This window comes from Podarcis filfolensis (assembly GCF_964270895.1).
Source record: "Podarcis filfolensis genome assembly, chromosome: 7".
Classification (NCBI taxonomy): domain Eukaryota; kingdom Metazoa; phylum Chordata; class Lepidosauria; order Squamata; family Lacertidae; genus Podarcis; species Podarcis filfolensis.
In genome coordinates, this window is record NC_139603.1 from 34,893,754 (window position 1) to 34,919,024 (window position 25,271).

Consider the following 25,271-nt stretch of genomic DNA (forward strand, 5'->3'; position numbering starts at 1 on the left):
CCGCCCCCGTAGCGACCCACCCGCGTGCCTTGTCGCCAGGCGGCAGCCGTTGAGGGAAGGCCGCGCTTAGTTCCCCCGCCAACTGCCAACTTCCAACATTCAAGGCACAGCTTGGATGTTTCAATGAATAGTACAAGTTGAGGGATGTATTCATGCAGTGTTTTTTTTTCTCTTTAAAAATGTTTAGGGGTATTCTCATTTTTCTGCTCATATTGAAATACTGCCCCTCAATGAGGCCAAACTTAGATTCACACAATGTTTAGGGGTATGCATCCCCCCAGAAAAAAATCACTGTATATAGTATATATACAGTATTCCCTCTCTCATGTGGCTCTGAACATAAACCCCTCCCCCCATCAAATATAGTAAAAACAACAAGAAGAGAGAACTTTTCTATAAAAAAAGAAAATACTTTTTAATTGATAAGAAAGTGCATAACATCAAGAAAACAAAGGAGAGGAGACATAATCCTGGTAAGTATGGTCATTTCATCATTATTTAAGTGTATGTCCCACTGTAGATGTGCACCACGCATATCCCAGGCGAAACAAGGCTTTATTTCACCCTGGTCAAAGACCCAGTTGGCACCCATTTGCGCGCACACACACACACAAAGGCTGGGAGCCTCAATGGCGCCCCTCAGTTTCAATAGCTAGCTGTCATCTGGCAGGGAAAGGAGACTATGGTGCTAGAGAAAACAAGTCAAAAGCCCTGCTGGACTGGCAGAACTGGTTTCACAGTTCTTGAGATCCTGACCATAATATTTGGAAGGAAACGCAGGCCACATATCTCCGTGTTGTCAATGAGGAATTCTTTAAAGAAGGAGTGTCTGGCAACCATAATTAAGGTTGAAACATACTCTCAAATGTTCCTGCTCACTCTTGAGTACACAGATGGCTTGCATTTGCTGAAAAAATATGTGTGAGAAACTGGCAGAACAAGTTATACTAGTACTGTAGATTGTGACTGCTTTTCTTTGAGCTTTCTGGGAGTCATCCAAAAAAACTGGATAAACGGATACCTGACTGAATATATCCGTATTTACAAAAACGACAAAGATTATTATTACAAAGCTTATTATTGATGGTTACATGCATATGTGTTGTTTAAACTTTATCATATTAATCTCAACTGCATTTCTAGTTTCATTATGACCTGTAAATGTTTCCATGTCATAAATGGCAACTGTGGGGAGGAAAAATTACTTGTCCAGTGCCACACAGAACACCATAGCTCAGCTAGGGAGTCCCATATGTTGCTGAGCCGCAGACCAAATACTGCCATTTTGTTCTTAATATGATTTGTGTTTTATTTTGGTCAGGAGTATGCTGGGCAGTATAAGTATAAAGTCTCCTGTCCATGTTGGTTAGACGTGACAAAAGATAAGGGGAAAAGTTGAGGATTGGCAATTGAGATGTGAGAACTGAAGATGGCATCCAATAGTAATGGAAGGATAGGTGAGATGGGAATGTGATTGAAGATGGAATGGTATTTCTCTTCCCACAGTTTCTTCCTGGTGGGGCAGGGACTGCAGCTTTCCAAAAGCCTTTGGCCCCTTGGCTAGTGTCAGAGGCCACCGTGTGCTTCCTCCAGCTCTACAGATTGTATCAATCTGCAAAAATAATTGTAGGTGAAAGGCTGGCAGGAATACTTGTGGTTAAATTAGGCTTGATGGGAAATGCTGGATGTGTGCCATTTGATAATGAAGAGGGTGGGATATCTTAGTAAAAAAGAAAAGAAAAGAAATTGAGGGAGGAAGCCTGCTTGTTAGGCTGCTGCATTGCCAAAGGTTAATTTCTTCATAATAATAATAATAATAATAATAATTTATTATTTATACCCCACCCATCTGGCTGAGTTTCCTCAGCCACTCTGGGCAGCTCCCAATCGAGTGTTAAAAACAATACAACATTAAATATTAAAAACTTCCCTAAACAAGGCTGCCTTCAGGTGTCTTTTAAAAATAGGATAGCTGCTTATTTCCTTGATATCTGATGGGAGGGTGTTCCACAGGGCGGGTGCCACTACTGAGAAGGCCCTCTGCCTGGTTCCCTGAACCTCACTTCTCACAATGAGGGAACCGCCAGAAGGCCCTTGGTGCTGGATCTGTGTGTGGGCTGAATGATGGGGGTTCATCTCCTGCCTTCCTCTCCTGCAGATAATCAGTTCCAGCAGGACATTGTTTCCTTGTTCATGCACGGTTTGATAAAAGAAAATAAAGGGAGGTAGACTGTTTTGTGTGACTGGCTGAAGCTAGCTTCCATCGTAGCCATTAAGAAGAACTGCATGGGATTCATTATAGTCAGGCTGTGATATGAGCAAGTGTGTGCTAGAACAAGATGCATGATGACTGCCACATGAGATGTGTGACCTCTAGCAACTGTGAAGTATATGCTGTTACTTAAGCTGACATAGAACAGCTATTTATGGAACAAAGGTTTCTCTGACCCCTTGACAGTAATTTAGCTTATAACTGAGATGCATGAAATATCACAGATCACTTTAAAATAAAATACAAGGCACATTCTAGATCATTTTCAGGTGTCTCTTCTTACTTTGCTATCAATATATCCGTAACCTATTTCTTATATATATTTACTGAGTTGCATGAGAGACCCTCATGGTCTGGTCCAACTCTACAATTCAATGATTTTATGTTTTGCTGCCCCAGCTCAAGGCTGATGTAGCAGAGGAGCCTGTCTCAAGCCTCCAATCTTTAAATGGAGCAGTTTAGGATTCAGCTGATCCATGGCTGGTCCTGCTCCACTATCTGCAACACTCCAGTTTTGTGGTCTTACACTGACTATCATTAGCAGAACTTCCACCACCAGTTGCTTCCTAGCCATCCATACTTTTACTAAGTGCTTCAGGAGCCCCCACAGTAGCAGAGGTTTTTGGAGGGGTGCCTCTGTACAGCCATATCACTACTATTAATATAAAGGTTGTTATCCCATTGAACCGTGTTCTGCTTGGGATTGTACTGTAGCCTGAATTTTCTTTGGGAGCTGGAACCTCCTTTTTAGATATGACTATTTCAGCAACCATGTGAGAATAGAGTATACATGCACACAAAACAGTAACTGAAGTAATCTCTGAGGAATATCAGTAGCACTCCAGAGCTTTACATTTCCTACAAGGACTTAGAACAACACCTGGGGGACCACTAGTTCCCCAATCCCCAGCCCTGTTTTAGAGAGCTGGTTTTATTGACGTTTTGGCATTTATAACTCTGAATTCTGCTTTGGTTAAAAGCAACCTTGAATATAAAAAAGGGAATAAATACTACTACTAATAACGGAAGTCAATTATCCATCGGTTCACTGCTTCAAAGGTCATCACAAGTCCTGTTCGAGGCAAGAATTTACATACAGTGCATAAAAAAATTGATAATTGATTGGGGGAACGGACCAGCAATTACTTTTTACCAATAGTTAAAAATAGCAAGTTCTCTGCTGTTGCTTTGGCGAGGATGACGTCATTTGAAAAGCCTTTTAGAAACACCTTCCTTGATGCTGCTCTGCGAAAAAACACTTTTTTCCTCTCCCCATATCTTGGGGAAAGCAATCCCACCAAGCACACTCCAGTACTCGCATGGCAGAGAGACTGGGGCAAAAAAAAAAGTACCCATTCTTAAAAAGACAAATAAACTGGGACGTCGCTTCCTCTTGCCGGCTTCTCCAAATCGTCGCGGACGCGTCTCTCGCTAGGACCCAGGAGTCGCGGGGCCGGGAGCGCGGGGCGGTTCCTTCCATTGACGGAGGCGCCGCTGGCTGTCGTGACGTCACATAGGCAGGGCCGATTCCCTCGCTGCCGAGCGCTCCTGCTTATTGTCGCCAACCGCTCAGAAAGAGCAGCGGCAAAAAAGAAGCTGCACGGCGGAGGCGCGAGCTGCTGCATCTGGGGAGGCGTCGCGGGCCGGGGGCCGGAAGAGGGGCGGGGGGCGAGGGGAAGGAGGAAGGTCGGTCGCCGGCGGCGCTGCTCCCTCAGGCACCCGCAGGAAGAGGAGGAGATGCGCGGGTTTCGGTGCAAGGGGCCCTCGGCGGCGTAACTGTTCCTGATAAGGCGAGGTGAGATGGAGGCTGCGAGAGGTCACGTCGCAGAGCACTTTCTGGCTGTTGGGCAGCTCGCGCAGAGCTCCTTTTTGCTTTTTGAGGCGGGGGCGGGGAGAGTTTGGGAGAGTTGCTAGGATGAGTATGAGGGAAGTCGAGGGTGAAACGGTTGCTTTGTGCTAGAGCAGGAGGCTGCCATTCAAAAGGCAGGCATCAGTCACTTCGGGATAAGCGAATTATGTCTCTCTCCAAAAAGTTCCCCTTCCTTTCCCGAACTGTTTTAAGGCTCTTCCTGTGAAGGCTGCGGCCAGTTCCCCCAAACCCTGCCTGTCCTCTGGAGGCTGAGATGGCTCAGCTGTGCGGGAGTCTCAGTCATTTAATTTCCCAGCAGTTCCCAGTTGATCATGTAGGCTCAGTAGGATGCGTATATGGGAAGTCTGCAAAGTTTCCTCAAAAATAGAATGTAGAAGAGCTGCCCCAGCCATTCCTGTGCACCTTAGTATACTCGGTAGCACTTGACATGCCTTTTTCATTTCCTTCATCTGGTTTCTCTTTTTACTATAACTTCTTGGCATTCTCTCTTCTCTCTCTCTTTTTGGGTTTTCTGTTAGAGCCGTCACTTCCCTTTCCTTTCTCTATGGTATTTACACCATACAAGCAGTTAGTGGGGTAATAAGATTTCGAAGAGATATATTTCACTCATTAATTGGTTAGATATTTGATTTCATGTGACTTTTCAGAAAGTGCTCCCAGTTGATTGGGCAGCAGATTTTAATTGATTTAAAATAAAAAATTCAACTAGTTATAAAAGTGCAGCTGTCAAGTGTTGTCTTCTAACAGAAATACCCTCTTCTCACACACACAGGAGGAAATGCCTCTGCAAATATTATAGCAGCAGTGATATGTATATATAGTCTAAAAACATTTTCCAATTGAGCTGATTTTACTCATGGTTGAATAGTGCAGGTCATAACAATAATTTATGGCAAAAATCCAGTGAAATGAGCTGACAAGCATTCTCTTACAACCTGAAAATGTATTGAGCCATTCACAAGATGCTTTCCACATAGGTTGTGTCATGTTATCTTCAGTTGGGGTGGGGAAAACATGTGCAGATATGTGTTTGGTAATACCAAAAGAGATGGAACTTGAAGGCACAGTCATTCTTAACCACAGAGAAGCAACTCATTGAAGAACTCTCTGCTTTGAGTATGGTTTCTGCAGTACAGTGGTACCTCGGGTTACAGACTCCGCTAACCCATAAATGGTACCTCGGGTTAAGAACTTTGCTTCAGGATGAAAACAGAAATCGCACGCTGGCGGCAGCGGGAGGCCCCATTAGCTAAAGTACCTCAGGTTAAGAACAGTTTCAGGTTAAGAACGGACCTCCAGAACGAATTAAGTAATAAACCCAAGGTACCACTCTAGTTAGGGACGCGGGTGGCGCTGTGGGTAAAAGCCTCAGCACCTAGGGCTTGCCGATCGAAAGGTCGGCGGTTCGAATCCCCGCGGCGGGGTGCGCTCCCGTTGCTCGGTCCCAGCGCCTGCCAACCTAGCAGTTTGAAAGCACCCCCGGGTGCAAGTAGATAAATAGGGACCGCTTACTGGCGGGAAGGTAAACGGCGTTTCCGTGTGCTGCGCTGGCTTGCCAGATGCAGCTTTGTCACGCTGGCCACGTGACCCGGAAGTGTCTTCGGACAGCGCTGGCCCCCGGCCTCTTAAGTGAGATGGGCGCACAACCCTAGAGTCTGTCAAGACTGGCGCGTACGGGCAGGGGTACCTTTACCTTTACCTTTTTCCCACTCTAGTTATCTTAAACAGTTATCCTAGCCCCTGAAAGTGGCTACATGTTATTCCTGTAAATAATAATGGAGCATGCCAAGTAACTTGCACAGTCATCTTGCCTGCTCTATTGTTGTGGAGTAACCTGAAGACCCCATAACTACATTACTTTGCTACATTTTGAGAGATGTGTTGGAACCAGTAGCATAATGAATGAGCGGTCTTTATTTTCTGAAAAGCCTATAGTGACTGTGTGTGTACCTTTATATATGTTCTTTCTGAGAGGATTTCATTTCTAGGGATACTAGACTTCCATAGTCCTGGCACTCAACCAATCCATTGTTGAACATGGTAGAAAAGGCACTGGTTGGGACTGGATTCAAGAAGGGTGACTTTCTGTGGTGCTTTGTGATTTATCCAACTTGCTGTAACAGGAGATCATTTTCTACACAAGTACAAGTTTGAGATTTTATCTTTGATTTTTGTTTGTTTGTTTGTTTGTTTGTTAGGGCTGCATAAAGAAGGACACATGGAATGACAGATTGCTTAGATATGAATAAAAGCCAATAAAGCCTGAGGAAGAAGTAAAAGGGGGATCCCTTTGCAGCAGCTGCCCTGATGTTAAGGGACTTCATTTTGCCCATCATGGAGGCGGATGGCTGGGAGTGGCTAGTGGCTCCTATTCAGCAGCTGATATCCTGGGGTGCATCTGCAGCCATGGTGTTTGGAGGTGTGGTGCCATACATCCCACAATACCGAGATATTAAAAGGACACAGAATGCAGAGGGCTTTTCAACCTACGTGTGTTTAGTGTTATTAGTTGCAAACATTTTAAGGATACTCTTCTGGTAAGTTGACTCTTATACCACTTTGAATGTTTTCTCTATTCTTGAGTTTCTGGATGTTGATGTGAGAGATGCTGTGAGATTAAGTGCCTTTTGGACATCACAAAAAAATCTTCACAGAAGGAACATAAAATCTGCTTGAAGATCACAATTCCTTTACTCGGTGGTTGATTGTGAACAGCTTTGTGAATTATCATTCATAAATTCTACATTGGTCATACAAAACTGAAGTAGAAGAAGGATTCATCCTAGATTTGATTCTAGGTCCCAATCCCAATCCACTCTGAGCTGCAACACATTGGCTATCAGTAATACAACAGCAGAGAGAGTAAAATATTATGGAAAAGTCTATTTTGTTTCCGAATCTGAAAACTTTAATTTCACACACACACACACAATATTTTTAAGAAAAACTTAAAATGGGAGAATAAAATAAACAGAATATTGAGTTAAAAATAGTTTCACAGATTTCTTGCAATCCATGTGAGTCACAGCATGCTTTGTTGCCCAGGTATACCCTCTTTTTGTTTTGTTATCCATTTGGCTGCAAACACATAGGGTTGGATCCAGACTTAATCATGCTTACTGATTTCAGTGGATTTACTGTAGGTATGGCTAAAGCTAAAAGCCCAACTATGTCTTATTAGAGTGAGTCCTATGAATTAAATAGGGCTTACTCCTATTTACTCTACGTGTGGTTTAGATTACAGCTCTGGTATGGATCTAACCCATAGGATTCTTTATGTAAGTGGTTGAGGGTCTGGAGCTGAAGAGATTTGTCTTCCTAATTTTTAGTTTTGTGTTGCTTTGCACTGTGTTCCCAAAAATAGTCTCTTGCTTTGCTTTCTACTGTTCCAGTTATGGCTGGAGTCCACAGAATGTGAATTTTTTGGCACATCTATTAGAAGGTTATGCTTATAAGTAACTCAGTAAATCTTGAGGCTGTCCTCTAACAGTTGATCTGTGTAGTCATTTATTGTAGAAATCTTCTGGGCTACAATATTCCTGTGTGCAAACTGTGGCCCTCCTACTGTTCTTAAAATATTTCCCACTTTTCTGCTCTTATTATACAGATGTCAAAATGGGCTCCAGCATTAAAGCTAGCATAACCAATCCTTTATATGGTGAACTTTGCTTCACAATAAAATATAATTAACTTTGGGCACTATCCCTAACCAACAAATCATTTCATGAGAAGTTCAGTCTGAGGAAGAGACAAAGAGTAGTGGACTGATGCCCCACCCACCAACCTCAAAGAAGATTATTCCACATAACTTTCTTGCATCAAGATCCTAAAACTTCCTAATTTCTAAATAATATTCAGTCGGCCTTTCCCATCCCGATACCCTCCAGATATTTAGATTACAACTCCCATCAGCCCCAGCCAGCTCGACCCAGGAGTGAGGGTTGATGGGAGTTGTAGTCCAACAACACCTGGAGGGCAGCAAGTTGAAGCAGGCTGGTATAGTTAATTGGAGCAATGAGTGCAACGGGCAAATCTGATGTTGTTGCTGCCTTTCCCCCCAATGGTTATAGTCTACTAACAAGTGAAAAGTGCATAGGGTAGCTTGATTATCATCATTCAACTTCATGGTTTTGTAACAGTATTTTATTATTTGTTTATATAAAATGTTTATCCTGCCCATGCACCACTTGGGATTAGGCACTTGAGATATTTACAGTAACTTGTTGGACAGAGATAGAGATAGAGATACACAAACAAACCCACCGTGTTTGATTGACTCTTTTTGAATTATTCCCTATGTCTGCAAACTTTTGCTTGAAAAGCCATAGCTAGATAGATGTGTAGTGCATGTCACCCTGATATGTCTCAAATAGCTATTACAAGTTAACATATTTTACAGTATAGTGAAAGAGTATTTTGCCATTGGGTCCAACCATTGCTTTGACATGCTGCTTGGTTCTATTGTTATGCTTGTAGGGTTACACTATAACACATGCTATTTTTTCTTCTAGCCTTATGTTTATTTACTGCTTTGGTCTATTTGTATAGTTACGTTTTTATTTGGAACATTGATTCCTTTCCCTTCATAAAATGTAAACATCATAAACCAGGAAAGTTCCTACCACAAAGGAAACATAAGAAGAAGAATCTGATTACGTGGACTTTAGTTCACAAAAGCTTGTGTCATTATAAATTTGGTAATCTTTAAGGCTTCACAAAATGTTTTTGTTTTTGCTACAGCAAATTAACACAGCCACCTCTCTTGGAAAATAATGTTATAATTTAATAGTTCTGTCACAAATCTAATATTTACAAATTATTTCTAACTCCAGTTTTAGTATGTGGTTCTACTGTCTGCAAGAGATACAAAAACAAGTAGTTTTAACTTCCTGTCCTCTAAACATTTTTTCTCAGACATCTGAATTCCCATCATTATTTTTCTAGCAATGTGATTCCTAGCAGGTATTGTTCTGTGTTAGAGGTAGGTGCTTCAAGGTCAGCAGTGTATTAAATAAATACTGTACCAGAAGCACATTCTGGGGACGTTTTTTGAGCTCTTATACTGCTCTTGTCGCCCTCACACAAGGTCAGACAACTAATCATACTCTTCTGATGCAGTGTTGGAAAATGCATCTGTATTTTTTGAATGTCCCCGCTGCTCCCTGCCCTTGCCTCCTATCAAAGGACAGCCATGGTGTTTGTTCTAAGTTCTGGGAAACATGAGAAAAGACACAGGAAATAAACAGGCCCATTTCATTTTGATAAGCCATACTTGTCTGTGGCAAACACAGTAAACTGGATAGGCATTTGTGTGTAGAGTGGTAACAATTTAGTGCTGGGTTTGGTAACTGGGTTTGCCCTAGGATTATTGTAATGTACAATTTCAATACTTGATCTTAATGTCAAATGAACACTGGGCTTAGGGAATTTGGGACTTTAAGTCAGTGAATGAGTAACTCAGTATTACCTCTATGCCAGAGAGATGGTATTTCTCCACCATCACTCTGGTCCTGGTCAGTGCACTCTCATCATCTTATTATTGATCTTAAGGGGTGTTTTCCCCATGTCAACATCTTATTTTTATTACTGCAACCAAGCTATTTATTTATTGATCCATGAATCTTGGGGAAATAACCCATCCCCCAATTTTAATTTGTTTATGGATGGCCATTTAGGTCAGATTGCTATAGCTCTCATGGATGTAATGTGAAACCAGGAATTTGGACACAAGCCAAATGTTACTGAAGAGTATTCTTCTCTGTTGATTGCATTGGATTGCACTGTAAATCCAGCATCCGACCTTCAGAGGATCGGCCACTGTCCAAATTCATCTTGTGTCGCCTGAAGGAGAATAAGATGGGTGCTGTTAGCTTTTTAGTGGTGTGTGTTGTAGGTCAAAAATGTTAACTCATTAGTCACTTTTTAAACATGCGGAATTGTAACTGGATTTTCATTTATACCTTTCCCTGTTTAAAAGTTGTTGAGAATTCAGTGACGACAGAGAAAGCTTTGCTACTTGAATCAGCATAAACTGGCTTTTAATCAGCACAATAGTCAGTCAGTTGTAATCCGTTGTGTGGTTATGCTTCTGCTATGCTTCTACTAATGGTCATAATTTCATAGATGTATTTATTTTTGTTTCATAGAATCATAGAGTTGGAAGGGACCACAAGGGTCATCTAGTCCAACCTCCTGCAACGCAGGAATCTTTTGCTCGATGTGGGGCTTGAACCCACAAACCTGAGATTAAAAGTCTTGCACTCTGCTCTGTCTGAGCCAAGTCTATGATGTTCATGCTTAAATTATAGAACTTCTGATGCTGATTGAAATTGCATCTTAATTGATTATCAGTAATGCTATGAACCAGACTCTGTAAACTCAATCTAAAAACTGTTTCATGAAGTTTGTTTGAAAGACTTGCGTCTCAGCTAAAAATTTGTCATACAGTATTGACCTAACTTTCCCTCCACAAATTAACTGGTTTGGCATAATGGTGGTAAGGGGAAACTTTGTGGAAGTTGAAAAAAGTCTCAAGCTGTAGAGAAGACGATGCAAACTTTGCTCCCCAGGAACTTGTTGGAGAGGCAAAAAAAGAGAAAAAGGTCTGGGATGCTTGCTGTAACAAGAGCAGCATTTATTGCTGCAGGACTTGAGGTGGATTAAGTTTTGGTTGCAGAGATTTAATGAAACTAGGGCAGATAGGCTGGAAGGAAACAAACAGGACTGGGAAGAAATTTAGGCTGGAATTTAGTCAGGAAAAGGCTTACAGGAAAGAGAAGGCAAAGAGCCATAATGAATTAAAAACACACCCACACACCCAAGTTTGGGGAAGTGAGGTTTGGTAAGACATGGAGGCAGACTTCAGGCAAGAGGTATTGTCTGGCCTGTCAGAAGCATCTTCCAGCATCCCTCTACAGCAGTGACTGGGAGACAGGCAATGCAATATGAGCAGCCAACCTACACCCAGTTATGCTTATTTTAAAAGTCAGTGGGGCAAGTTTGATTTATGACAGGTTTTCAGGAAAAATAAAATGAGTGAGCAAAGAAGCAGCCAAGTAGAGTCAGTTTGGTAGTGGTAGGGAGCAGATATTACTCCAGGCATAGGCAGACTCGGTCCTACAGATGTTTTGAGACTACAGTTCCCACCATCACTGACCACCGGTCCTGTTAGCTAGGGATGATGGGAGTTGTAGTCCCAAAACATCTGGAGGGCCGAGTTTGCCTTTGCCTGTATTACTTATACTGTATATCCCATTTTTCTTGGGGAAAGAAACCTCTCGGTTTCACATTCCATATTTATAACTTATTCATGGGTGGGCAGGACAGATTTGCCAAAGGATGGAAAAACTCATGTTGCTTCTCAGCAGTATGTATGTGAGAGAGGTGAGGGAGGGAGAGAAAGAGAGAAAGATCTAGGTCACATACTGACATCTGACTGAGGCCACCCAAGGGTAATGAAATGTCTTGGTTATTAAGAATTGCTGGGTCAAAGCTAAAAATAATATTTTTTATTAATATAAATAATATTTTTTATTAATAGTGAAATGTCTCAGCATTAGGTGCCACGGTGTAAATTAGGCTTAAAAGAACAAAGCATAGAAATAGAAGCTTGCAATCTTTAAAGACATCTCAGGAATATTGAGTGGGATGGAAGGGACACAAGGAAGGGTTAGGAGAAGCAGCAGAGATCCAAGGTTAACTCTCTGCCACTTTTTTATTTTAACAGTATCCATCTGCTCTGGGGTTCACTGGACCCTCTAAATTATAGCTGGAAAGAAAGACCACAGTTGGCTTCAGGGGTTTTTTTTTAAACAGAAAAATATTGTTTAACAGCAAAACTGTTGAGATACATTTGACACCATAATTTTAACTAGGAAAGTGTTAAAACTCTTGGGTTGAAGAGAGCACCTAGCTCAATAAACTACTACTATAATGTTTCTGAAGTTTTGTAGCAGCATAAAAATTGAATTTATAATGGAGATAAAATTCTAAGGTTTTCCCACCATTCATTCATTTATTTATTTACGAAGTTTATACACTTGTAAACTGCTTAGTGGTTTTATAATCAAGCAGTATATAAACTTTGTTAAATAAATAAAATAGTATTTACTAGACTTCTAAGTGGTATAATTTTGAGAAAATTGGTGGAGATAAGAGTGGACTCCAGTTATACTCTGAAAGCCAACAGGGATCAGAACTGATGGCTTTCTAGATGATTTGGGACTCCACATCCAATCACTGTTGGCTATGCAGACATGGGCTGATGATACTTTTAGTCCACTATCCATAGGGCCAAAGTAGTGTCGCTTTCCCTTCCATTTCAGTAGCATAATAAGTTAAAATGGATTTAAACTTCTTTTTTTTTTAAGGAATTAAGGAGGGGGGAAGCTGAAATACCATGGGAAAACTGATCCCAGAACTGTTGGAGAGATGTGGAAGAATTCAGTGTAATGCTAAGCAGATTGCTTCATCGCTGCAAACACTTCTGCTTTTCTGATAGAATGGTCTGCCCTCTTCTCCCCCATGTGCTGTTCTGAGCGTTCTCCAAGCCAATTTGGGGAGAGTGAGGGGAGCTGGGGACAAGCCTCTATGCTAGTGGAAGGCCTTGTGTGTGGCCATGCTTATTATTTGAATGAATCCCATCCATGGAGTATGACGTCGTTCAGGTTTGCTATTTTAAAAAATTGATATTTCAAACAGCTGGGGTCCACAGCAATATCACTTGCTGTTTCTTAAAGGGAGGCTTACTATTCTGCCATGCTTTGTGAAAACTGGACCCATTTGTTTGTTAAGTTTTAATATGTGCTGCTTTATCTTTGCAAACGAGCAAATGACATTGCATGACAAACCTGTTGTAATTTATATCTGTTTAGGAACCTCAGTGCTAGTTGAACTGGATTTAATGATATCCATGTCTGAGTGGAAGCAATTCTCCTCACACAGTTGTCCCACCCACTACAACACCACATAACACATTTCCCAGAATTTATTTGGTCACGTTTCCATAACATACCTTCAGAGACGCTGAGAGTGAATCGACTTACTGTATCTGTGCCTATTGTTTTTGCATCTTCTGGAGTGGATCTCAAGCTGCTGTCAGAATTGAAATGAGGGAATAAAATTTGGTTTACGTCTCAAGTCCAGATTTTCAGCAAACCTAACTAAAGGGCAACACATTTTCTTACTGTTAGCATCTTACCTGCTTACAGTAGATAAGATAAAGGCAAGTGTTTGCATTAGATTTCAGTGTGTGGAAAGCTGCATACTACTTCCAGACTTCCTGGTGACTAAAGGATAACAAGACTCCCCCCCAAGTTATGTAAAAGATTGACTGACCAGTGTGACAGTATTACTTCCTGGTTTTAAACAGTTCAAAAAATGACAAACCAACTTAGCAAGCACCAAATCAACATCTGTTGCCTAGCTTGATAAGAGCAAACAGGAAATGGAGTACTAGATTAGTGTTCATTGTTTTTGCACCCTTCCTTTGAACACTAGTATTGTCTACTCAGAGAGAGGGGATACTGGTCTAGATGGACCACTGATCTACTCAGGGAGTTTGTACTATGCTAGTGGAGGAGTGGGGAATTGGCTGTAATCAGCAGGCTAGATTGTAGGCTCCTCTACCTTCAGGCCAGTTTGAGAGGTCAGAAGTACCTGCCCACCAGTCAAATCAGCTGACATCACTATGATGTCAGTTGACCCATTTCCCCTTGTATTGCAACAAGCTGCACTATAGAAATGAGCATCCAAACCTAGCCAAGCAGGGCTTGAAGTGACTGCCGATTAGCTGTTTGATGCTGACTTCAGGCTCTACTTTTCTTTTGGGATCTGCTCACCACGGAGTTCCCCATGGAAAGTTCAGGTAGCTCAGCCAACCTCAGCAGGCTTGAAGTCTGCATCTATCAGCTGATTTGTGATGTTAGCAAAGCTGCCTTGTTAGTTCACAATCAGGAGCAAGTGTGGTGTGGAAAACTGACTGTCAGGTCAAATGGGGATCTGTGCTGTCTCTAATTAGGCCTGTGAACTGGAGGTTTCTCACCCCTGTGCTAGTGCCTGCTACATGTCTACATAATGGAGGGTGTGATAATGACAGAAAGTAAATGGAATTAGCATAGGATAACAGAGGGTTTTTATGGAGAAGGGTGATTGTTATGATTTAAGACTCCTTAAAAAAATTAAGTTGAAAGTGGGAGCCTCCAATTTTCAGGCATATGTTTCCTACAGTTCATTTGCCTTTTGGCCATAGGCCATAACTGAATTTAGGATGATGAAATACATTAACCTGGCACTAACTGCAATATACGTAGAACTGCAAATATTGCAGATCCAATAGTCTTCGGAATAGTCAGTGAATGATACAGCTTTTTTTCTTTTATAACCCTTCAATTTTGCATGTGCTTACCCATGAGATTTATTAGGGGATTATGGAGGCTTCTATGCAATTCAGGAAGAAGAATTTGGATAGCAGCCAGTTCTTATTGAAGGTCATGCCCAGGTTTTATGATTAGGATTTAATGCAGCCATAAAAGGTAGACTATCCTGTAACATTTGGCTGATATCCAAATCCTGATTCACAGGAAACATAGCTAAAAGACAGTAGTAAATTAATTTATTTTGGATGGCTTGTTTCTTAATTTCACTCTTAGTTGATTTCCTATGCTTCCTAAATTAATTTTTGCTTGGCTCTCAGTAATACTTATTGAAGATACGCGGCTGCCTATTTTTAGCGTACTGTTGCTATGGTTCTTTTATCAGCTACCCTAACTCTGGACCCCTGTCCTTTACCTTTTTTTTTTTTTTTTTTACATCCTAGGCCTTCTTACCAGTCTTCAGCCTCCTCATCTGCCACACACCCAGTTGCTCCTCCTACCATCTTCTAAACTTGCTTACAGAAGCGACACTGTTCATAAACATATCATTTCTAGCAAGTCCTCTCAAAGTACTAGAAGATTTGTGAACATCATGTGCTATAACTGTGGGAAGCTTGTTTGAGTTTGGAAAGGAGGAGGACAGAACTAAAAGAATCTGCTATTTATGGTGTAGTGTTTTCAGTGAAGTTTCATGGTTAGTTTTCTCTCCCTCCCCACCCCACTTGGGACCTAACTTAGAATTGGATTAAACTACAGCTCAGCTTTGGAATATGAGAATAATAAAGAGTGATAGGCATTATGCAGAAACCTTTCCTTCACCACTGTAGGCTTGCTGAAACTCTCCCCTAATACACATGTTGTACATCAGTAAACAGCCCCTCCCCATTTCCAGTATGGTGCATAGCATGTGACACAGGTTGTATGTGCATATAGCATTATCTCTGTAACCATTTTTAAGGTGAGAAGTTTGTGGAGATTAAGTGCAGCATATATGTGATTTTCAGCATGTTGGGTGTGATTTGTCCCTTGGTAACTGCAGCAAATCCCCATTTGTCTGAAATCAGGGAAAGGTTTGGACATATTGCACACATTCACACGGTTGGGTTGCTAGTAAGTTTATGTGTGCATGTGCAATATATATTTAAGATAATCTTTTGGAACTTAGTTGTTCCTGTGAGTGTGTCTTTCAATTATTTTTAAAGCTTAGGAAGTGAAGAGATCTCCCTCTAGTGGTTTTCACGAGAGAGAGACTGAATTCTATACATCAGTTTAAACTTAGGGGAAAGCATTCTTCTTGTTAAAAGCAGTTTTTGAGAAGATGAAGTACTATCCCTACATAACTTCATTTGTATCACGTGACCCCAAGAAGCACAGAAGAAAGGCAGTCATGTCCACATAATCTCAACCATTTCACTGTAAATATCCTCAAAAATCCTCCGATTTCCCCATTACTCCAAAGAATCAGTGTTAGAAAGCTAGAAGCTAAATAGACCTTAAACCTAGGTTATGGGCGCAACAATGGAATGTCCAGGCGCACTTTTTTATAACAAGAATACAAAGCCAAAAATGAATGAATTGCAGCTAAAATATTATGTTTATTTTTCACATGGTCTCTAGTCCTTCACTTGCCCACCTCCCCCTAATATTCTTAAGAGGGTCTCTTCTTCAGTCTTCAGAAAGTAGCTGGAAGTGAGTAGGCAGGAAAAAGGTCCTCCTTTCCTTCCACTCTGCAGTTTTAATCTGAAATCTTAGGGACACTACAGTGCCCAGAGCTCAGAAACTGCTTGCGCTAATGAAATTCCTGGTCGCAAAATGCACCTAGAACAATGGGAGTTTCAAACACTGCAATGAATCCTTTAGTTAACGCAAAGGATCACCACCCAGCTAAGCAACTTCTGTGGGATTGTTTCCTGGGATTGTTTCTATGGGGTTGTTTAAACAAAATTAATATCCTCAAAATCCTTTTCTACTTTTACTCACTGTATTTTGCAAATTGATTGTAAAAGTAAACGTTATTGACTTCCACCCTTTGAGCAGCTTGCAATGTAATCAACCCACAAGAAGGTTTTACTCTGATGCCTGGTCAGAAAGAGAGAAGTAGGGTGGACCTGGAAAAAAACCTTTACATCTCCCCTGAGGGGAACCTATGCCCCTAGAAAGAAGTGCACATCCACGTTTGAAAAGTCCTGCTTTGAGGGATTTTTTTTGAGTTGGCCATTGCTGCAACCCAGCCTGCATTTACCAGGAAGTGACCCCATAAACTCTGTAGGACTGACTTCTGGTTAGCATTGTGCTGCAATGTTTTGTTCTTGTCTGATGCGGCAATAGCCCTGTCTTGGCTGCAGGGACATAGGAAGCTGTCTTGTCCTGAGTCAGACTCTTGTTTACATTGAGTGGCATTGGCTGTCCAGGGTTTCAGAGAGGTGTTTCTCCCAGCCCTACCCAGATATGAACCTGGGACCTTCTGCATGCAAAGCAGTTGTTCTACCACTGAGCTTCAGCCAGCTTGCCAGCGGCAATGCATCCTAGGGCTAGGGCTGTTGAATAACACTTGGGCTAGTATGGAGTATAAATGTATTAACACAGTCCAAGTGGAATTCTTTGATCCACATTTGTGTGTGTGTGACTATTTCTGTTGAAGTTGGTAGAATGAATGTTCATGATTTGATCTGTCATCTTTTCTTCCAGGTTTGGGAGGCACTTTGAATCCCCTCTACTGTTGCAGAGCATCATTATGATAATTACAATGTTACTGATGCTGAAACTGTGCACTGAAGTACGTGTGACAAATGAGCTGAACATAAAACGGCGCTCCTTTTCAGGTGAGTTGAAGCCCTTGGCCAGTGATCCTATGTACTGTCCTTCCCTTCTGCATTTGTAGTTGGGGTTTTTTTTGTTACTGAACTTTAATTTGGCATGTTATATAAAACTGTCTTTAAAATAATAATAATAATAATCCTGTACTAAAAGAACATTCAGCCTGACTTGTGGTAATGGGCTGTTTTTTGGAAATTTGTTATTTGTTTTAAAAATGCTTTCTTATGAATATGCCAAATCCTATTCAGTAGCTGGCGTCATGTTTTGTTGCAAAAGTTAATTCAGTTGAGCTCTGGGTTAATTGTAGAACAAAATGGTATTTTGCCTGTAGAAGAAGGGTGGTCTCACTTTTTGATCTCCAACCCTAAGAGCAACCTGATACTTTCCAGGTTGTAGTTTTAATTTGTTTTGATTACGTCTTCGTTGGTTGTCAGTTTGTTTTGATTCTTCAATATATGCTTATTTAAACAAGAAAATGCTACAATCCTAAAATACAAGATAGCTGCCTTAATTTATGAATTGCTTGGCCTAGGGAATTTACATTTTCTAATGAAATATGCTATGAGATAATGTGAGAGAATGAAGCATATTGTAGCACAAAACTCACTCTGTGTGCTTGTATTTGGGTCAGATGGGGGGGATCCTTTGGAGCTTTTCTTCTGAATGCTGGCACCATGGAAATGATCAGCACAAGGTATTCCTTGATTGTATTCATTCATTTGCATATAATGGAGAAATACCCTTTCCCCCAGAAGGAATAAGGAAAGGTGGTAGGAAGAGTTGCTTTTCTGTTAACTCCAATTAAGTATCTTTTAAGAAGATAACTTTGGGAAGCTGGAAATAAATGTTGAAATTGCGAGCAACTTCAGCTCTGCTTTTGTATGGACTTTTGGGGGTCATGGCTGAAATTCGATAAATAAAAGTTTCCTCCTCACATTTTCTCCATCACATTGATATACCGTATTTTTCGCCCCATAGGGCGCCCTGGCCCATAGGGCACACCTAGTTTTTTTTGGGGGGGGGAATAAAGAAAAAAAAATTATTTTCCCCCCAGGCGCGGGGCTGGGACAGGGGAAGCCCGAGCTTCCCCCAACCCCAGCCCCCAGAACAGGCTGCTATGCGCAAGCCTAGGGAGCCCGGCGCGACGCTGCGCGCCCCAGGCTTTGGGATGCAGGCAGCTCTCCGCAAGCCGTGGGAGCCTGGCGGGAAGTCGTGCCGGGCTCCCACGGCTTGCAGAGAGCTGCCCGAAGCCCGGGGTGTGCTCCGCTGTGCGCCCCAGGCTTTGGGATGCAGGCAGCTCTCCGCAAGCCGTGGGAGCCCGGCGGGAACTCCCGCGGGCTCCCAAGGCTTGCGGATAGCTTCCTGAAGCCTGGAGAGCGAGAGGGGTCGATGCGCACCGACCCCTTTCACTCTCCAGACTTCAGCGAAAGCCTGCGTTCGCCCCATAGGACGCACACACATTCCCCCTTCATTTTAGGAGGGGGGAAAGTGCGTCCTATAGGGCGAAAAATACGGTAGTTATCAGGCCAACAGTGCTGGACTAGAAGAGCCATTCCTCCTGCTGGGTTTCTTTTTGCTCTGGAAATAATTCTCTTTACAAGTCCAGCCTAACCCAAAAAAATATAGGGCTCATACAAGTGCAACTTCCAGCTGCTTTAGAGCTAAATTAGACGTGGTGTTAATTGTGTGAATGCAAATAATGTGCATTCCTTTTGTTATGTAAATAGGAGCCACAGGAAAGCCTGAGCAGGTTTGGGATCATGAAGGGTGAGGAGGGGTGGTTTAACTCTTTATTTCCCAGCCACAGTCCTAGTAAAAAGGCCTCTGTTGAATGCTGTTTGCAATTAAAGGAAAGCTTCCATTGGATTCTCACACTTTACTGTGATTGCTGTTTACACAACAAGAACCTGCACATTTAATTGTGTTTGCACCATTAATATCATGTCCTGTTTCACCTTTGTGGTAATACTTTACTTTCTGGAGCAATGTGTACAGAGAGCTCCCATTTCAAAAACCTGTTGGCGTCTGTTTCCTCAAAATTCAAGACTTTGAATCTTGGAATGTATCACAGTTGATCTGTGAGTTTCTGATATGCCTGCTATGTTGCTGAAGAAGAAGAAGGAGGAGGAGGAGGAGGAGGAAGAAGAAGAAAATGAATACCTGAAACACCCCTGTAGCAAACACTAAGGCTACAGTGCTGTATATGATTACCTTGGTATAAGTCCCACTGAACTCAATGAGGCTTGCTTCTGAGTAGACATATATGTAATTGTGATCTGTCTGTTTTTGCACTTAATTGACTAGCCTGTACTAGCTAGCTCACTGTATGTATGTATGTATGTATGTATGTATATTTAAGCGTGTTTGTAGCCCAGGTATTAGAATGCAAAGTTAGGCTAGCCAGTGTGCAGGTAGAATCAAGGTTAATTTAGCCATGGAGCTGACTAGAACATTGATTTTGTTGTTGCCTTAGAAGAAGCAAAATAAAGTAACAGAAACTCTGCAAGCATATTAAATTCCTTGATTTGCAAAACTTATACAGAATTCATAATTTACAGAACACAGAATTGAGGTAGCTGCCCAGAATTTAATTGTGTTAAGCACAGAATATACACAATCATGGCTATAGAGTTTAAATTAAGTAATTGTTGGTTTCGTAGCACTCTGAGGAAGTGTGTGCAACTGTTTATCTCAAGTGGAGTGAAATAACAAAGAATCCAATATTCTGTAACTCACTGAAGTTTGAACATGGAACATGCAATGTACATGGTCACTGATTTACAATCAAGCCATCTATCCCTAAGTAATGTTTATCAAAATGCTGAGGGTAAACTATTTCATGCTGTTTTAACTTCCGTAAGCCTTATAGTGAAACATTCTGTTAAATTTTCTTAAAGAGTAGTGTAAAAAGACAACATAATTCATGTTTGGTATTGATGTATATACTGCATTAAATACTTGCTCAAGCTGTGGATTCTCTTATGTTTATGTAAATATATATTTCAGATTATTTCTCAGATGTTTTTTAAGCAGTGCGTTGTGACTCAATTATTACTGTATCTAGCTTCAAAATCCAGGGGAGAATGTCTTGTAGACAGCACAGGAACTAAAATAACCAAATCCTTCCAGCATGACTACCAGCAAAATATACTAACCCTGAACTAATTTATAGCAAATTAAGAGGCTGGCTATTATATGGAGTCAACTAGTCTGTTTTGTCTTTGCTTTCTCTTCAATGTTTTAATGTAGCTGCAGATAGTAAGGATGAAGAAATCAAAACACCTCCCAAGAGATCCTTTCTGGGTATGTACTTTACAAACCCAAGCTGCATGAGGTTGCCATCTGAACACCATCTGTTCTTCACTGCTTTTTATTTTTACTTTTTGCCCTTTTAATATTTTTTTCGTGTTAGAAATGAATGCATGATTATCATTTCTACGAAGACGATGCCTGTGCTACATTTTTCATAATAATAAAATCCCACTTCAGTTTTAACACTGACTGAGGAAAAAGATGCATTCAGGTTTGCTCCTCGAGCAAGTTTTTACTCCTTTCCACACATTTTATCTTCAAAATATTATTCTGGCCAATTTTTAGGTCCCTTGATGTGCACATTCTTAATTGATCTTTATTTCCCTTTATTCCCCTTTTTTATGCACTCAGTAATAATGTTGTATTCTTCTCATTCCTGAAGTTCAAGAGTAAGAGTTCCATAGCCAGGTTGTTTCAACTTCCCTTGCCAGCATCTGGTAAATTGTAGGAGATGGAAAATAAAATCCAGGTGATTTATGAGATATGGCACCTGCAGATGTTGCTATTGCATTTTAGAGCTGAACAGATGGGTTTCTGTGTGACAACTCTGCCACAGAGATTAAATATAATCCAAGCCTATAATAGGTTTGAATCTGTTGCAAGACTTGAAGCAGCCAGAAGAGAATGGATTGCAATAGGAGGCACTTTTTTAAGAGGCTGCAAAGTATTTTACATTCCTTACATTTTGGAATTGGAGGAAATAACATTTTCTCAGTGTGCAAGATTAATTATTCTATTGTTCAGAACATTTTCTGCTGCATCTTTTTCCAAAAAAGGGTTTTTCTTCTTTGCAAAACCTTTGCTGCATTTTTTTTTGTTCTTTGATTTCCATCATTAGCTTGTAGTGATCTTTACCAGTGTGCTGTGCAAAGATCTACTAACTCACAGGATGTAAACTTGCTTGAAACTCCCTGTTTACATTTCTGCTTCCTTTCTTATTTGTGGTGCATGGTTGAAAACAATAATATGTTGAAGTTTAGAAGGTTAGAAATATTATTCATTTGTCTTTTTTCCTGTAACACAGAAAAAGCTTACTAAAGTTGTTTTATTAGCAAGTGTTTCAAGTTAAAAAAATAAATAATACAGCCTGAGAAAGTTAAGTGTTTCATTAATGCATATTTATTTACCAATATTCAACTAGCAGACTTGCCAGCTAATTTCAGTATCAATCAGGGCATGTGCTGGGAGTCACACAAACCTGGTTCAAGGTTTAAATGAAAATGTGCACTCTGTGAATGTGTGGAAAAGTAAGTGCTTTAGCAAAACTTCCAGATTGTGGGGGCAAAAAGTCAAATATTTTTCCTTAGCGGCTCAAGTGTGTTTACAGGCCTGGTTCCAGCTCATTAAAATGGGTGTGCGAGTTCTCAACATGCCCACTTGAAATGGATATGTAGCCTTCAAAGGTGAAGAAGAGCTTTGCCAGTTATGCTTTCATGCCAGAATCTGTGACTAAGCACCCTCTGTATAGTCGCTTGCAGTAACGGACAACTGATAATGAAGTGTGATGGGTTGAAGGAGATGGGTACTTGCATCTTATAAAAATGATAATGATGCAGCCTGTGCACCAGAGGGTAGGGAAATGACTCTTATTTTTAAACAATAGGCGACATTTCAGCCGCACAAAAATCAGAGGGTGATGTATGTGTGCATATTAATATGTGGCATTTTATATATGTGTGGTATCTGTGTTTGTGTGTGTTGAGGAGGCCATGGAGCAGGTGTGACCTGGGATGGGGCATGATCTGGGCAGAGTCCTGAGGGTCAGGTGGTACTTGGGGCTCAACCTCATGGACCAGTGCCTTAGAATGCCACTGGTGGGCTTGGTGTTGTGATGTTGCCTACTGATGATATTGCCTGGGGTGGGTACAAAGGGAAGGAACCAAGTAATGGCCAGTGAGGTGAATGATTTGCATATTGCTGCCATGCCATTCAGATCAATGTTATACATTCTCCCACACTGTGCATGTTGCCAACCAGTTGGGAAGGATCATGTGACATTCCTCACTTTGCTGGCTGAGATGCTGCTGTGCATAGATCTTCCTGAGACAAAAACTTTTCTATAATGGGATTCCTGAATACAAGGAAGGACAATTAAGTTAAAGAGAACTATTAATCATATTCTGGGGTGGTTTGTTTCCTCTTTCTGTGAGCAACAATTTGCTTTTTCTCATATTTAAAGCATTTTTATATCTAAATTGTGTGTGCTTTGATTGAATTATGAGAGTGGTTTATGCCTGCATATTGCAGAATGCACTTTAAAATGTATGTGTTGCTAAAATAAATGCTTTCCATTTTTTATTCTTGAAATTGGTTAAACCAGAGTTTTTAGGTGATAAAACAGTTTTGTAAAGTGCTGCTAGCTCAAAGAAGGATGTGTTCCACTTTATTTGAGTGTCCGTTCTCCTTGGAAACTGTCACTACTATTTCACGCTATAGTATATTAGAGTGACAATGTTACCTAGGGGGTTTAGATGAATAGAAGTTCAGTAAACCTGATATATGATATTGGAGCTGTCATTTGGTATTACCTTCCAGTCACAAACTGAGCTACTTCCTTATGCTCTCTGAGGTCCCTCTTGAGCATATTTGTCAGCAGTCTAGCAAACCACTTAGTGTCATTGATTCTTCTACACCCAAAAAGAAAAATTAGGAGAACAATTTTAACTAGTACTTTATTCTGAAACTGGACTCTTTATTTTCTTAAGCATATGGATAGCTTTCTGGTTTCGAATAGAAACAACTTAGGAAACAAATGAAGAGCAAAGATAATGAATAAAACATTTCAAGCAAATTTTAATATTCAAATTAAGCCTTTGGTCCTCTTAATAAATTAACAGAGTATTTTTTTATTTTTAAAAAACTTGATTCCCCCCATTACATTGTTTAACTCATCCGTGCTAGTGATATTTTGAAGGTGATTAATGTTTTCCTTTAAACAACAAGTTACACACTTGTAACATGTTTGGATTATCATTTTAGAAGAATCATTCTCTGAATCAAGAGAATGCTAGCTGTTTACAACAATGCTCTGAACAAATTAGTCATTTGTTAATGCTGTTGTGGATTTAGTGTCACAGGTGAGATGAAAAGTTTGCTTGACTGCTAACATTATTGTTCTCGTAGGCCTCTTGCCATCCCCAGCCAGCTGATTTGGTAATTACCAAGGAAATTGTAGAACTAGAGTCTCTAGATTTTGAGAAGCTAAGTTCCTTTAATTATATGGATCTAGTAATGATATCTCATGGCAGTTCATGTATACCCTGCTGCAGTATCTAGCCATTCTTGGTTGCCATCAAAATTCTTCAGTTGTGCTTGCGATCTGCACATAGAGGATAATGCTAGACCTCTTCTCCCCCATTCCACTAGTCATAAAGTGTGTTCAAATTACCATGCTCAAGATTATCGGCATCTCTGTGGCGCAATGGTTCAGTGCGTTTGGCTGTTAACCAGAAGGTCGGTGGTTCAAGCCCACCCAGGGACAGCTGCAGGCAAGATTCCTGCATTGCAGCAGGTTGGACTAGATCACTCTTGGGGTCCCTCCCAGCTCAATAGTCTATGTTTCAATGAGTCTGTCTACACTTCCATGAATATATGATACTAGTGTGCTAAAACTGCATGCAGTTTGGTTTTGGGGGGGGGGGTTCAAACACTATTGTCTACATAAGGATCAATAGTGTCAGGAAGGGCAACCAAACCAACTACCTCCAAACCAGTCCTCATGCTTTTATCATCAGTGAACCTTCCACTCCCTCGAGGAAATACCTGTCATATGTAATTTTACTGCTGGGGTAGCCAGTGTGGTGCCTTCTAGATGTTGTGGTTGTGGGTTTAAGTTTCTGTCACCCCCCAGCCACTATGGTCAATGGTCAATAATGATGGGAGTTGTAGTGCACAATATCTGGAATGCCCCACATTGGCTATTCCTGTTTTTAAAGTGTGATGTAATTATGAACATTTGAAATGGGACCATTTTCCATCTCCAGGACTGGAGTATTAGGGCGCTTGTTCGTACTGGCTGCTGCCAACTCAGCATGGGAGTGCTATATCTTTTGATCATAAAATTTCATTTATATAGTGCTTTAAAATAGTGCCATGGCTAAATCCATGATTTTAGTTTTGGTGCTTATATTTCTTCCCTTTTTTGCCTTAATCCATCTTCCTTAGTTGTTGTTTTTTAAACGATTGCTATATATGTGGGGAGAGAAAATGACTGTTGCATTTATATGTTCCAAGTTATACACGTGTACAAATTTAAAATGATAGGATGTACTGAGGAGCTGGGGAGGGGGGGAGCAGCTGTGCTGATTTAAAAACAACCAGGTGGCACCACTCACCTCTTCCTGTGTTTTTAAAATGATCTGTCCTCACTTCCTCCACCAATTTCCTTTCCTTTCTCGTCTCCATCTGCTGAAATGATCAGCCAGCTTCCAGTTATGAATGTTAATTTAGTTACCATTTCATAGAGATTAATGAGGGTCAAAGCGTTTGTGTTGTTTGAGAGCCACTGCTTCAGGCTCCCTCAAGAAGATGATCCTCACTTAGATATATGGAATTAAATATGTGACTGCCTTAATTGGTTGATACCAGAACACATGAATATTTCAACAATGGATTGTCTTGCTTCTGC

At 40.9% G+C, this 25,271-nt stretch overlaps 1 protein-coding gene across 5 annotated transcripts in view; it reads left to right on the forward strand.

Moving 5' to 3' along the window:
• Window positions 1–36: 36 nt before the first annotated feature.
• SLC66A2 (solute carrier family 66 member 2) overlaps window positions 37–25,271 on the forward strand; it is a 59,348-nt gene continuing 34,113 nt past the window's right edge. Inside the window, exons 1-4 of one of the 5 annotated variants that reach the window (XM_083624071.1) lie at window positions 142–473; window positions 6,341–6,679; window positions 17,204–17,337; window positions 20,582–20,635. In XM_083624071.1, the coding sequence (XP_083480197.1) occupies window positions 6,450–6,679; window positions 17,204–17,337; window positions 20,582–20,635 (418 nt within the window). In that variant the 5' untranslated portion in view covers window positions 142–473; window positions 6,341–6,449. Of the gene's footprint in view, window positions 474–3,777; window positions 4,068–6,340; window positions 6,680–17,203; window positions 17,338–20,581; window positions 20,636–25,271 lie in introns of those variants that run through there. The other 4 variants (XM_083624072.1, XM_083624075.1, XM_083624074.1 and 1 more) reach the window with 4 other exon arrangements.